General features: G+C 46.6%; 1 protein-coding gene across 1 annotated transcript in view; it reads right to left on the minus strand.

The window, feature by feature from the left end:
• Nucleotides 1-817: 817 nt before the first annotated feature.
• The window catches only part of DYNAP (dynactin associated protein), a 102288-nt gene continuing 89178 nt past the window's right edge, over nt 818-13927 (minus strand). Inside the window, exons 6-7 of the mRNA XM_078677750.1 lie at nt 4983-5092; nt 818-910 (exon numbers count right to left, since the gene is read on the minus strand). Coding sequence (XP_078533876.1) covers nt 818-910; nt 4983-5092 — 203 coding nt within the window. The remainder of the gene's footprint in view (nt 911-4982; nt 5093-13927) is intronic.

Below are 13927 nucleotides of genomic sequence, written 5' to 3' on the forward strand. Positions count from 1 at the left end.
ATCATCCTCCTCACTGGGCACTGCCAGGCCCAACAGTCGGCAAGATTCAATAAGAGAGCACATCTGGTGAAGCTTACCATTCAAGCGAAAGATGAGCCGGAATGGCTGTCCCCAGAAGTATGACATTTTTGTTGCCTGACATGCTCCGTCACTGGGCGGAATTGCCGACGACGCTGCAGAGTGATCAAGGCCAGGTCTTGATAAAGTACTGGAGAGTGTCCTTGATAGGAGATAAGGTGGAGCGCTCTTGCTTTCGTGAGTATGGCTTCTTTGGTTTTGAAGTCTTTCAAGCATACCAGGATATCTGCTGGAGGGGCGTTGGGCGCGGGTGGCGGGCCAACCCTATGTGCTCTGTCCAGGATGATTTCAGTGCTAGGCGGGACTGCCAAAATATGGCGGAAGAGACCCATGGTAAAAGCAAAGAGATCCTTGGTATCCTTTGTCATTTTCCCCCCTCGGATCTGGATGTTATACCGGCGTGATCTGTTTTCTAAGTCTTCCAGGTGCGTCTGAACATCCAGATGTCGATCCTGTAAGCGAATGATCTCTTGCTGGAGCATGGCCACCTCTGTCGCTGTAGCATCACTCTTGTCCTTCAGAGTTGCGACACTTTCCCCCATGTCGTCCACATCTCGGCGGATCTCCCGCTTCTCGGCCGTTAGTTCTGTCTTCACCGTGTGTATATCAGCTCTGAGAGTGTTGAAGAGTGATTCCAGGAATGCCTTAGTGATAGGCTCGTCTCCGGTGCTGGGGGTTGGTTGCATAGTCGCCATTTGGGGGGATGCAGTCGTGATGTCGGGGATGGACTGAGCTCTCCTTAAGAGATTTCTGTTTCCTTGTCCGGGCCAAGGACATAGTCGTGGGAACCCGGGTAGAAGGTCTGTGCCGGAGTACTGCTGTCACGTTCACCCTGTGTAAGATAAACACTCCAGGTATCACCTTCGGCTGCAGTGTGGAGCAGGTCACTCGTCTTTATTCCCCCAGCCACTACACTTGCACCCAGACAGAAAGCGCTCCTTTCAGCTGGGGAGTGTGGGGCCACGCCATAGTAAGGGCTGCTGCAACTTGCGTGTTGTCCGCCTGGCAGGTGGGAGGGAGACTAGCCGAATGTGTGCCTCTCCAGCAAGCGGAAGCATGGTAGACCAGGAGCAACCACAGTTGCAGGCTCGCTTCCCGCTTGTTGCGCTCAGTGGGCCGCCTCAACAGCCCACTGCTTACGTAGAGCAGTACTCATCGGCACCCACTGCTGCTAGAGTGCAGAGAGCTCCCAGCGCGAGGGCAAGTCCGGATGTGGGTGGAGGCACACGTCTTAGGTTGCAGCACCACCCCAGGGAGCCGCCGGAAAGAAAGGAAGGCCCGCAAGGTCAAGGCACAGTGTCTCTAGGGTCGTAATTGGTATTGCTGTTTCCATGGGCCTCCCAGCGGCCTATCCGGAAGTCCGCGGGCGTTCCAGCACCGCGGGGAGCCAGGAATCCCTCACACAGAGCGTTGTGTGCTATGATTCCCCCCTAGCGCTCCGCAGACAGGGGCCAGCTCTAAGCTGCGCAACAGGCGCCTACCTCCTCCGCTTGCCTCAGACAGCCGATCGCGCCGCCCTATGTCGTGTGCAGTGACTACTTGCTTTGTAGGCGCAGCACTGGATTGACGGGCGGGTGGAGGGGTCGTAATCCTGTGGCATCACAGTGTCTCCCCTCCGGTCACAGCCTACACCGCTTGCTCAAGGGGGCGGGAGCCAGGCCCGATACGAAAGGTCCGCGGACACCGCGATGCTGGGTGGACAGTCCTGGGAGGCAACGGGCCAGATCTAGGCACAAGAGGTGTCCCTTTGTAGCGGGCTGATGCCCGTGCCAAAGCGCAGGCCCAACTGCTTGTAGCCACGACAGGGCGATCTCCCAGGCTCCGTATTCAATGGCAGGGTCAGCCGGGCAGCTTTATTCCTCGCCGCATGTGGCCGCAATGCTGCAGAAGTCAAAGGCGCAGCGGGTGAGGCGGGAGAGGGGGAAGCCTCACCTTGATCTCCGCCCGCAGCACCGTGTCAGCGACAGGGCCCAAAGGGCGTCTGCCGTGCTCCGGGCTCCACGCGGTCCGTGGCGGCAGCTTCCCACAGAGTCACCGTCCCCCAGTGACTCTGGGGCCAGGGATGCAGGCTCCTGACTGTGACGGAGGAGGCCTCCCGTTTTCATCCGTTTGTCGAGCAGGGCTGGTGGAGTAGATGCCGGCATTGGTTCTGCTGCGGGCGTCCCGGGTCGGGCCGCACCTTACGACGGTGAGATGAGATGTCCCCGTCCGACTGCCGCAGGCCTTTAGGTCTGGAATGGAACAGGAGGACACTCCGTCGCCAAGTTCTGCTACCTCCGGCCCTCCGGTAAGCTGTTTGAAGCTAATTGTGGTGGACGGCGGGCAGGAGTTCCGGAGTTTGCGTCCTACCACGCCGCCATCTTGGCCACGCCCCCCTAAGCCACCTTTTAAACTAACTAGTTGTGAATGGTCCACTGCAAGGAATATTTTACTGCATAACTCATCAATGGCCCTACTATTGGCATCAATTAAAGTAACCATTCAAAAAATGCAGATGCTTAAAGCCAAGCTACAAAAAGAACTGGAGCTTTTAAAGAACACAAAAAGCGACTCTGAAGTGCCACACATACTACAGAGGATTGCAGTAGTAAACAAGATGACTGCCAGGAATGCCATTGAAATTAAATCTGGAAAACTAAAAAGAGATATGTTTAGATTTCATATAACTCCTCTACCAACCCATCACTTCATAAATCATTCTATTTTTAAAGATTTTCTTGTCAGTGAAAGCCCTGTGAGTACACAGCATAAATTTATAAGACAAAAAAGGCTGCATAGCATCAGCCAGCTACAACCTTCCAGACATCTAACCCAGTTATAGACTTGACTGGGGGGCTCCTATCACCAGGTGAATTGAACCTCTTGAGCAAAGGCCTCTATTTCTGTCCTGTACCGAAGGACCGTAATACGGCCAACATGGTGAGAGACCTATAAACCTTCGAGAGAAGATGTAGACTTGCAGAATACTTTTACAATATTTCTAATGTTGGTCTGCCGAGCTACCTTCAAAATCCATTTAAGAAGTTCCGCCATCCCAAATCATGAACTCCTCAATGTGGTAGAAATCCTATAGTTTTACATTTTATCCATCAACAAACTGATCAAGGAATCAAAACCTTAAAGGATTTTTGATAACATTACCCGAGAAGAAAGAAAAGCTCTCCACCTCCTTCAACAGAGAATGGATGTCATTATAAAACCGGCAGACATACATGGTGCAGTGGTTGCCATTAAAGTAAGTGATTATATTGAGGAAGGAATGAGACAACTAACGGGTACCAATACTTACACACCTTAGGAAACTGATCCCACAGAAGACTTGAACAAAGAAATTAAGAACATGGTTGTAAGGTACAGGAGCTTAAACCTCATTGATGAAACTACAGCAGGTATGCTTGTTCATCCCAAACCAAGACCTGGGAGATTTTATATGCTTCCCAAAATTCACAAAATGAACAATCCTGGCTATCCCATCATCTCTGGCAATGACACTGCCACTGAGAGACTATCTTTATTTGTCGACCTGCACCTCCATCCCAAACCTACACATTTGATGATGATACTCTTCTGGCTACATTTGATGTGACATCATTATACACCAATATACCACATGAGGATGGGCTTATGGCATTATCTGAAGCTCTTAATAAAAGAACAGTGAAAACTCCATCAACAAATGTGCTTACCTACTTTGCATCCTTAAATCCAACAATTTTACATTCAATGGTAAAGACTATCTGCAGATACAAGGAACTTCCATGGCCACTCAGATGGCTCCATCCTATGCAAATATCTTCATGGGAAAATTAGAGAACTGTATACTTGCTACTTCTAGCATCAAACGACTGGTATCGCTTCATATATACATAGATATTTATATATATGAATATACATATATATGTGTGTGTGTGTGTTTACATTTTTAAAAGGAAGTTTATTCATTGTATTTGTTAGAACATACATTTAATTATATTTTTTTATAAATGAAAGTTAGTATTTAATTTATGTTTAATATAATATTCTAAAATCGATATTCAATACAACTATAAACAATATTTTTTTCTCAATACCTTTGCACTTAACTTTTTGTTATAGAGGGTTGATATTTTTGTAGTCTATATTTTTACCTCAATATTTTTTACATCTTTATTTTTGTGATCGATATTCTGTCAGTAAGACATTTTCATATACTGTTTACACAATTGGGTCGATTCCGATCTCGGACAGAAGGGCTCTGAATCGGATTCGGCTTTCGGCTTTGCCTAAACCGATCCAGATCCCTTGTTTCTGACCGAATCCTTCCCAGTTCCGAATGACCAAGTACTATGCCTGGAAACCATTAGCACTGACCGAATCGGTTCTGAAAGGCATTCGGAGAGATCAAGCCATTTCAGAGTTGAATCGTATAGCTATATGGACTTGGTTTCCGAGCAAGCAAGAACGATGAGCGATTCGGACAGCCTTTCCGATTCGATTTACCTGGATCAAAACGGCTGCCAAAATTCGTATTTGGGGGCCTTTAGCAGGCCCCCCTTTACCCTGGGCCCTCTGCACCGGGCCCGTGGGGGTACCAATGGGTTCCCACTTCCCAATGCACTGTGTGGCAGACACCATGTGGTGCCCGCCACAGGGTGCAAAGTTTTCCCAAGCAACCCCTTTCTTCAATGGGAGCCTGTGTTCAAGTTCGGAACACAAGCTCCAATTGAAGCTAATTGGAGCACAACCAAATTGTATCCGGATGCGTACAGATGCAGCGTACTTGTTTGGTCAGACTCACCCGATCCGAGTCATACGGAAAGCATTCTGAAATTGAGTCGTTCAGTATGCTTTCCAAACGAGATCGGAATTGGGCCCAATGTGTCAGCTATGATAATTTTAATCATTTTTATTTGAAACTTCCTTACCTTACGCAGCGACTGACTGAAGATGGCAGCTCTCTGTGACAGGTTTATTGGGTCAGTGTAGCAGCGGGCCCATTGTGATTGCCCCCCTTTAAACACAAGCCTTTTGGCACCTACAAAGCAAGATTTTAGTTGAGTTGATTAGCAATACTAATGAGCATTTACCACAATGACATCATTCTAGTAGCACGAAACAATATTGACGTATTGTAATCTTACACATAATTTTCATCATAAAAAACCTACACTTTTGGTGACTTAACTATATAGTTGTATCTGGATTCCTTCATGGCCCTTACATCCTAGAAAATCATTATCTGTGTCTTAAATTCTGGAATAAACCCAAATGCTTTTTTTATGTTCCAGACAGCTCACAGATTGCTTGTTCGATTGGCTAAGCATACCCCGGTCCTCTGGGCTCCCAATCCTTTTTCTTGTAATAAAGTAGAGTAGTCTCATAGTTTATGGCAATTCTCATTTACTTTCCTTCTTTGCAGAAGGTGGTTTAGGGTTTTGTTTTTAAAGCTTGACTCTTCACTGTGTTGTTAAGCATCTGGTAGTCGTGGGGTGTTGGGTGTCAAAGTTGGTTACCGTGGGATCAACAATATATTTGTACATCTAACAGATTGTCAGTTCTATATTTATTGTGTACTAAAGAACTGAGTATGGTATATCACATTACTTTAAGACTATAGTATATGCCCAGGTTTCCAAATAGGTAGTGGAGTACAAGGTATACAAATAGAGAGGAGAAGGGACAGGACAGAAAGTGTTTGGCTTTGAGTGGCGAAAGTCAAAACAATTTCAGCCTACAACAGGAGAGCTGACTCCTATATAAGTAATTCATTCAAAGTGTTACATGATCAGCTCATATATTTCTATTAAGTTACAACAGTAAATATGTTAATGCAAAAAACAATCTAGAATGGAGTGAAAGACCTCTAGTATAACAATCTAGACAGCACAGTCTAACAATATAATGTTAGAGTACAGTTGCTTACAAAGTGTATTTTGCTTCAAATGGATGTAGATAGCTAAGAAAGACAGCAGTACATATATTTCATGAAAGGGTGTCGCTAACTCCTATTAGAAAAAGGGTTGTTGGAAATTGACCCAGGTAGGTTAGTCGGCAGGAACGTCCCGTGCCGGTAAAAGTGGTGGGGCCGGGTGGGATGGGGGTGATTTCGACAGACGACCTCAAGGGCATATTAGATGATTAATTAATTTTCCCTATCTGTCGTGTGTCAAAATCCTAGCCCAACACCCGGCCCCAACACCCCCCGCTCTTATCTGCAAAGGCTGCTCCTGTTAGCAGGGCCGGACTGGCTATCAGGCCTTTTGGCATGCTGCCGAGCTGGGGGCTGATTTTGTTGATGGGGACCTGCGTGTGCTGAACGAAATTCGTTTTGCCTTGTTTATTTCGTAGCACACGCAGGTCTCCATCAAAGAAATTAGCCCCCACCACAGTGACATCAGCACCCAGCACAGCAGCATGCCAAAACGCCCGGTTGCCAGTCCGGCCCTGCCTGTTAGTCAGTCTTAAGTATGGGTTTAAATAAAAATTGATGGACTGTAGAGGATGGAAGACTGGAAGTAAGTTGGGTGAGATTGCTCGTTAGTAAGAGCTTGTAATTATATTTATGAATGTGTATTGGGTATATGCTGTGTAGATATCTATTTATAAAATGTCCTATGTTGTGTAGTCTAAGGTTGTTGGAGCTCAGCAACAGAGCTAATGAAACAGTGTTATTCATTTGTACATCTGTGGTGGCTTAGTAAAACAATGAGAGAGCTAAGAAGCAATGGTGGGAAATGGTGTTCCATGTTGTACCTCTTGAGAGTATAGCAAAAACTAAAAGCAAATTAGGGGAGACTTATGGCATATAGGTTACAAAGTAAGCTTATAATGAAGGTTACCATGACTTGAAATGCGGTGCACAGGCATTTAGTGACCTGTCTCTGATTGTGACAGTTTGTTTAAAAGGCTTTCTAAGTCAGTGGGTTCACTGAAGACAGTTGTGTTTTCCTTACGGGTGATTTTCAGTTTGTATTGACCTACAAAAGAGAAGGGAATGATCATTACAAGTTTCCTCTCAGTTCAAAGAAGCCTTTCCTTCTGGAGACAGTATCTTCAAATCCTGTGAAGTCCATATTTTCATGGCATTTCATTTGATCACATTCCCTGTTCTCATGAGCTCTATTATCCTTTCTGTACATGAGTATCAGAGAGGCTAGAAGATCATTGATCTTGGACTTTTAGAAAACGCTATGGGCCTTGTGGTTATTCTAGGTGTTCTGTCTATCTCAATTTTTTTATCAAAGCATATGCCAAGTGTTTGCAGAATCCGTGTTTCTAAGAAAGTCATGCATGGTTTAGTTTCTTTTTCTGATTTGTCTAGGAGACCAATATTATTAAATTCCAACTTCTATTGCTGACTTCCAATTAATCTCTCTCACAATGACAATAATTTTCTTTGACATGATGTCTGTTTGTTTCTGCATTCGAAGCCTTTCATCTTCTACTTTATTTAACCTTGATCTTGCCTCCGTCACCTTGATTGAGAAATTTTAAAGTCATCACTTAGTCTCAGCTTCTCAGTTCACAGCAGTTCTGTATTACTTTTACTACTTTAGGTAGGTTGTGTACTGAAGTCTTATGTAAGATAATGTTGAGATTAGACTTGGGATCTGAATTCTTTTAGACAGGGGATTCCAGAATTGGGGTTCTGATCTAGGGCCTGATTCATACTTTGGCAGATGGAGTAATCTCTCTTGGCCTGGAGGAGGACTCAGTGTCTTCCAGCCTAAGACTACCCTGCTTGCCCAATTTAGAAATGTCTGCCAAGCAGAAAAAGAATGTGCCTCACTCTCCTTGGGAGCCCTCTCCTATGGGGCGTGGAGAATTTAGCAGTTATCACTGACCCTTACCACCAGGGTTTTCCGGGCCGTAATGGCCAGTGAAAACTGACATCTAATTCGGCCTATCTAAATTGAATGGGCAGAATTAGAGGTTTGCCTCCAATGGCTCTTACTTTGCTGGGATGTCGGAGAAGTTTAATCACAGCAGAGATGAAGTGGTCTTCTTTGTGATTAACCCTAAGGTCCACCTACACCTACAATTGATGGGCAGACCATTATCTTGGTGGTATAGATACTCCATCACAACCGTAAAGGAGTATTTTTACCGCCAAGAAATAAATCGGCCCCTTAGTTCATTTCTGCCCCACACTTTGCTTCCTTGTTGCTTTGGTCTTTTTCTCCTTCTGGTCAGGTATGTTTGTTAAGTTTCAGTTTTTATACGGAGCAGTACTTTGCTGGACAGGATGGTAAATAGCCACTATTGATCTTTGCTTGTTTAGATCTTTGCCGTTGATTACCCAATTTGCACAGTTTCCACATTTTTCAGTATAACAATCACTCAGTATCTAATTTTCTCTGTCACAGGGGGGTGCAGGGACTTCATGTTAGGCTCTTTGAGCTTGAGTCCTTGTGCGTGTGAATCAGTGAGCAAAACTGTAATTGGAGTGCCTCAGTATGGAATAGTTGACATGGCAATGACAGGTCAGTGATTTCCATATTACTTTGTCAGTGGAAAGCTACCTTTATACTGCACAATCCTCCATATAGTGCTGAAAGAAACAGACAATACAGCATATAGGTCAGGAGTGAGAGTAGCAGCCCCAGTTCAGGTTAAACCGAGAGAGGCCTCTTTAATGAGGTAAGTCATGGGTAGCGTGTTATAAAGTTGAAAGGTATCTAATGTTTAGGAGGCAGCTTCTGGTTTATATGTTGCCTTGTTATACTCGTGGAGCATGCCAAGTTGGTGCTGTCATTGTGGAACAAGCGGAGTTAATGGTCCTCACTTCATGTACTAGCTCAATCGTTTTATCGCACTGGTGGTCTAGGTTGTAGTCGTGCTCTTGATAAATGCTGTGCATGCTAGGATGGTATAATATGAGTGCTACTTCATACCTACGACATGGTCCATATTTATCAGGTTGTTTCAAGCTTTTTTGGGATTGTATTGGGTCACAGTTGAATTCTCGACCATCTTGTGATTGCCTGGTGGTGCTGAGCCTACAGGTTTCGTTCTATGCTTCAGATTGGTTCTCAACCGGCAATCTTGGAATCAAACTCCACAATCTGGGCAGTTTTTTTTGCCATAGCAATTTGTTCTAAAAAGAGAGTCACAGTAGAGGCTGCTACCAAATGGGGATGTGGGGGAAATGTTTGGGGGGGGAGGAAACACTTACCTTGATACAGCAGGCCAGCGGCCGCACTCCTCCGTCCTCTTCTCTTCTCCAAGGCAGCGGGAACTAGGAAGCACACAGCCTCCCAGACTCCCCTGACCAATCACAACTCTGCCTTACAGCAGTGTTGAGATTGGTCTGAGCGCTGTGGTGCAGCATTCAGAGAGGGTCTGGAAGGCTGTGCATGTTATCCACCCAGGCTGTAATCCATCCTGGGTGGAGAACATGCACAGTGCACATGACTGGCCCAGACCCTAAGTGGGAACAGTATGCCCAGACGTGGGTCCTGTGCTTGCTCTACTACCAGTTACAAAGCTAGCCTGGCTGATGAGGGGTGATACCCCAAAACCGGTCTGAGATTGCTTGTTTCTAGTCCAGGGAGGGCCTTGCCTGGCAGTCGGGCTAGACTGTTCCCATCGGGAGCAGGGTTATTACTGATTTGCATATGGGTGGGTCTAGACTGTGAATGGGGGTGAATGTTTGATTTGTTCAGCATTTAGTCCATCATCTGTTATTTTTGCCCTGGGGATGAGCATCAGTTACAAAATGTAGCCCTCTATAATTCACACAGAAACTCAGTTCAAGTGTGGTGCCTACAGAGGCATCTTTTGGTACCAGAACCATAGAACTGGACAAGGGGCTACTGGAGGGTTCTATCATCCCCAAATCCATCATTGTGAGAGACCTCGCTCCTGAAGCTGGCCTCACCTTATCCGACAGCCTTTACGATTCTTTCTTGACAGGGAGGTTGTTGCCTGTGTCCACATCATGGGTACACAGGTGTGGAATCCAAGCAGTAAGGAAGAAAAGAGAGGAGTTCTTTTCCAGCACTTAGTGACAGTCACTCTGCTGCTCAGGCGTTAAAGTAGGAGAAATGATCAATCCTTACACAGACCCACCTTTCTCCCCTGAGGCTAAGAGGTCAGGAAGAGGTTCACTCTCCTTTTCCTCTGCCCCTTTTGGCACCATCTAAGTTGTCAGAAGCTTGCTTCCACAACTTAGCCATCTGGCTATGAAAGGCCAACATGTAGTTCACTACATTCTGAGGAACATCCCTGGGAGCTTTCTCCTACCCTTCCTCCACCAAACTGAGAGGTCTTCTAACAGGTTGATCGTACAGAACCTCAAAGGGGCTAAAGTCCACTCCCTTCTGTAGTACCTCACTGTGGGCAAATAGCAAGCAGGGTAAGAGGTTATCCCACTTTTTGCTCAGGCAGACTTCTGATCATGTCCATTTGTCTGGGGATGGTAAGGGGTGAAGAACTTGTAAGTAAATCCACACTCTTTCCACATGGACGGCATATATGCAAACCTAAAGCTAGTGCCCCTGTCAAACAGAACTTTCTTGTGGTAACCCATGTGGGTAAAAATCCCCATTAGGCCCTTGCCACCACAAATTGCCTATGGGTACTGCGAGGCATGATCCACCACAACCAGGATAAACCTATGACCAGAAGAGGTTTGGGGATCCACAGGACCAACACTATCAATGCCCACCTGTCCTAATGCTAACAACGGGTAGTGGTTACAGGGGATCCTCAAACTTTTCCCCTGTTTTTCCACTGGCCTGGCAGGTTGTACAGGGCCTGCACAGCATAGGAGGATGGCCTGATTTTGGACCAAAGGAAATGTGGGGCAAGCCTTGCAAAGAACCTGCCAGGGGTATCTCATAAGCCAGCTCCAGTAGGAAGGCTCTGTATCATTGTGGGACCTCCTGGGCCCTTGTTGTCCCATGCACATGAACCATTGGCTCACTGTGAAGGAGGCCATCCTCCCAGTAAATGTGTTTATTCCCAGAGACATTACCTGCTTCTTGGGCTTCGATCTGGGGCATCATGCTTTCAAGGGTTGGGCACTCCCTCTGTGCCCTGCAGAACTGGTCCCTGGTGGGTCCTCCTTCTACATGCCATTCAGCAGGTGTACGTAGGTCACCAAGGGGAGTAGTTCCACACCAATGGGGGTATAATCAGGGGCTCATGTCAGGCTCCAGCCCCTCTAGACCCCCTCCCGGGCAACCATGGACTGTGTCATAGCACAGATCCACTCAGGTAACTACATCTCCACAAGCCCTGAGCTCCTTCCACATAGTGTGCCCAAGGTCAATACCCAACAAACAGTCCATAGGCCTGGCAGGGCTTATAGCAACTCTTAGCAGACCTGAACGCCCCCCCCCCCCCACTCAAATGAATCCTGGGCCACTGCTTAGCAATCCTCTCTGTTGTCAGCCACCACAACTTGGTAGAACGCATCAGGAATAACCTGCTCTGGAGAAACCAGCTGACTGCTTACCAAAGTCATGTTGGCACCTGTGTCCTTCAGGGCCTCCGCTTCATGGCTGTTGATAGTGACCCATATACTTTGGAGTATTTGATGGCACATGAATAATAGGAACCAACTCACTGTCATCCAGGGACCCTAAGGTAAGCCCTGTCAACTATCCCCCCATTAACTGGGTCAAACTCCTCCTCAAGCACCCCAGTAGAAGAGTGTGCTATTTTTGGACCCTTGGGATCCCATTTGTAGTGTTCATATTCACAACACTCATGGTACTTGAGAGTTTTGGGCTGCTGACTTTTGTAAGGCTAAGTTGACTTCTGGGTGCCAGATTGGTGCTGGGACCCAGACCCTTTCCCTTGGGAATTCTGGAGGCCTTTAAAGAACTTTTTATTTCCCCTCTTCTTCCTCTGTTGGGAATCTTGACCACACTTTTGTGAGCCCCCCCTAGATACCTTTTTGGACACCCTGGGGCTCACCAAGCTATCTACCTCCTCATCAACCTTCCTGGGATCAGTCAACTTGCTATCTACTTGGTATTTGTGAAGATCTATAGAACAACCATCAAGTAAGTGCTTCTTCAAAAACTAAGTGCACAACCCTTCATAGTCATCAAGTTTGCTGCCCATCACCCAGCCCTTCAGTGCCTTACTCGCATAATCCATAAAATCCACCCATGTTTGTGTGGTGATCTTGGGACTACCCATGGACCATTGCTGTACTTTTCAGATGTCAAACTACACTTTATGAGTAAAATGGCCTTCATAGCAGGGAAGTTTTCCTAGTCCTTAATCTCTAGTGTAAGGAGTGTATCCCTTGCCACTGGGGGCATGTCCCGCCAAAGGCTATCTCCCCAGAGCTCCTCTGAGATCCTCTGCACTCTTAAAGCCACTTCATAGGCTGCCAATCATTTATCTGCATCATCCCCACACTGAAAATGGGCTCCACATTCTTGGGAATATGGACTCTGGGCTTGTGCAAGGACACTGCCGGTATGCTCCCACCATTGGTGTTGCTGGCACCCATTTGGAGGGCTCTCCTTTAGCTCTTTGAGGCTGAACTCATGGGCCATCTTCCTTTCCTCCATGGACAGCCCCTTTCCTCAAGAGTCTGCTCTCCAATCGAGCAAGTTCCTGTCACTTCTCTAGCTTGGCAAGAGCCTGTTCCTTTTCAAGCCTGGCCAGAGCCTGCTCCCGTTAAATCTTGGCCAGCTCCAATCTTACTTTTCTTTCCTTCCTACTGTCCTCCAACTCCTCTGAGAACAGGCTCCTTGTTGAAACACTGCTGCCTGCTCTAGAGCAGAGTTCCAGCCCTGGGAGCATGTTAGTCCCCACATTAGTAGGCTGCAGGGCAATACCTCCAATTTGCTCAGAATCATCCGCCTCATTCACTTCTTCTTGGTGGGCCACTGCCTATGCTGCTAAGGCTTTCGGAAGCTCTGCTTTCTTGGAGCTTCCCTTATGTAACATCCATCTTTCCTGGCGGAATCCCTGGAGCTGGTTCACTGTGTAGGCCTTCAAGTTGGTCAGTTCGAATGCCATTTTGCCAGGCAAGACCACAGACGTTTGTAAAAATCAAAGATGTCAATTAGGGAGAATTGAAAATGCGAAAATGCCAATTTGCAAAAGGACAGACAAGAAATATGCCAATTAGGAAGCATAAGTTTGAATTGGTCTAAGTATAGAGTTGCAGAGCACACTGAATTACTGTATGGTATTGCACAAACACAAGTCCTATCCTCACCGCTGATCACCAATGTTAGAAATGGGGCTTCTGATTGGCTAGAGTAGGCACCAAAGTCAAGCAGAACCCACTACTCTAGTCAGGACAAGTTAAAAACACACTATGATAACTGGGTCTCACCATCTGGTAGCTTGGTGCAGAGCAGGCAGGCTTACCCTAAGAGGCAATGTGTAAAGTATTTGTGCAATACACCCACCAAGTAGCCCAATGAATACACTGCAAATTACTCCATACAGATTTATAAAAATGTATCACCTTAATGTAGGTAAAAAATTACCAAAATATTGCAAATCCAATCAGTAATTTGAAGGTTATCCCGCTTTCAAAGGTAAAGATCAAAGCTGTGCTTTTTAAATCACAGACAACTGTAACGGCCAAAGGAACACCGAGTCACAGTTATATGGGCCAAACAGACACTTGTGGTCAGGAGTGGTTGATAATCATGCAGTATGAACGGATCAGTCACAGCTGGGAAAACTGGGCACCTGGTGTCTGTAGGTCATTTACGCATTGCCTGAGAGGACGCCAAAGCAAAGTGGGCTCCCACCAGCAGCCCGCACCATGAGGGATGTGCTTGGTTTCATATCGGCTACCCAACTAAGTCCCTCTGCAGCACAGCCCCCTCCCTCTGGAAGGGGAGCCGCAATATGTGCTGCCAGAGAGGACACCAAACCAAGCCAC

The sequence above is a fragment of the Lissotriton helveticus genome, chromosome 2_1 (assembly GCF_964261635.1).
Source record: "Lissotriton helveticus chromosome 2_1, aLisHel1.1, whole genome shotgun sequence".
Lineage (NCBI taxonomy): Eukaryota > Metazoa > Chordata > Amphibia > Caudata > Salamandridae > Lissotriton > Lissotriton helveticus.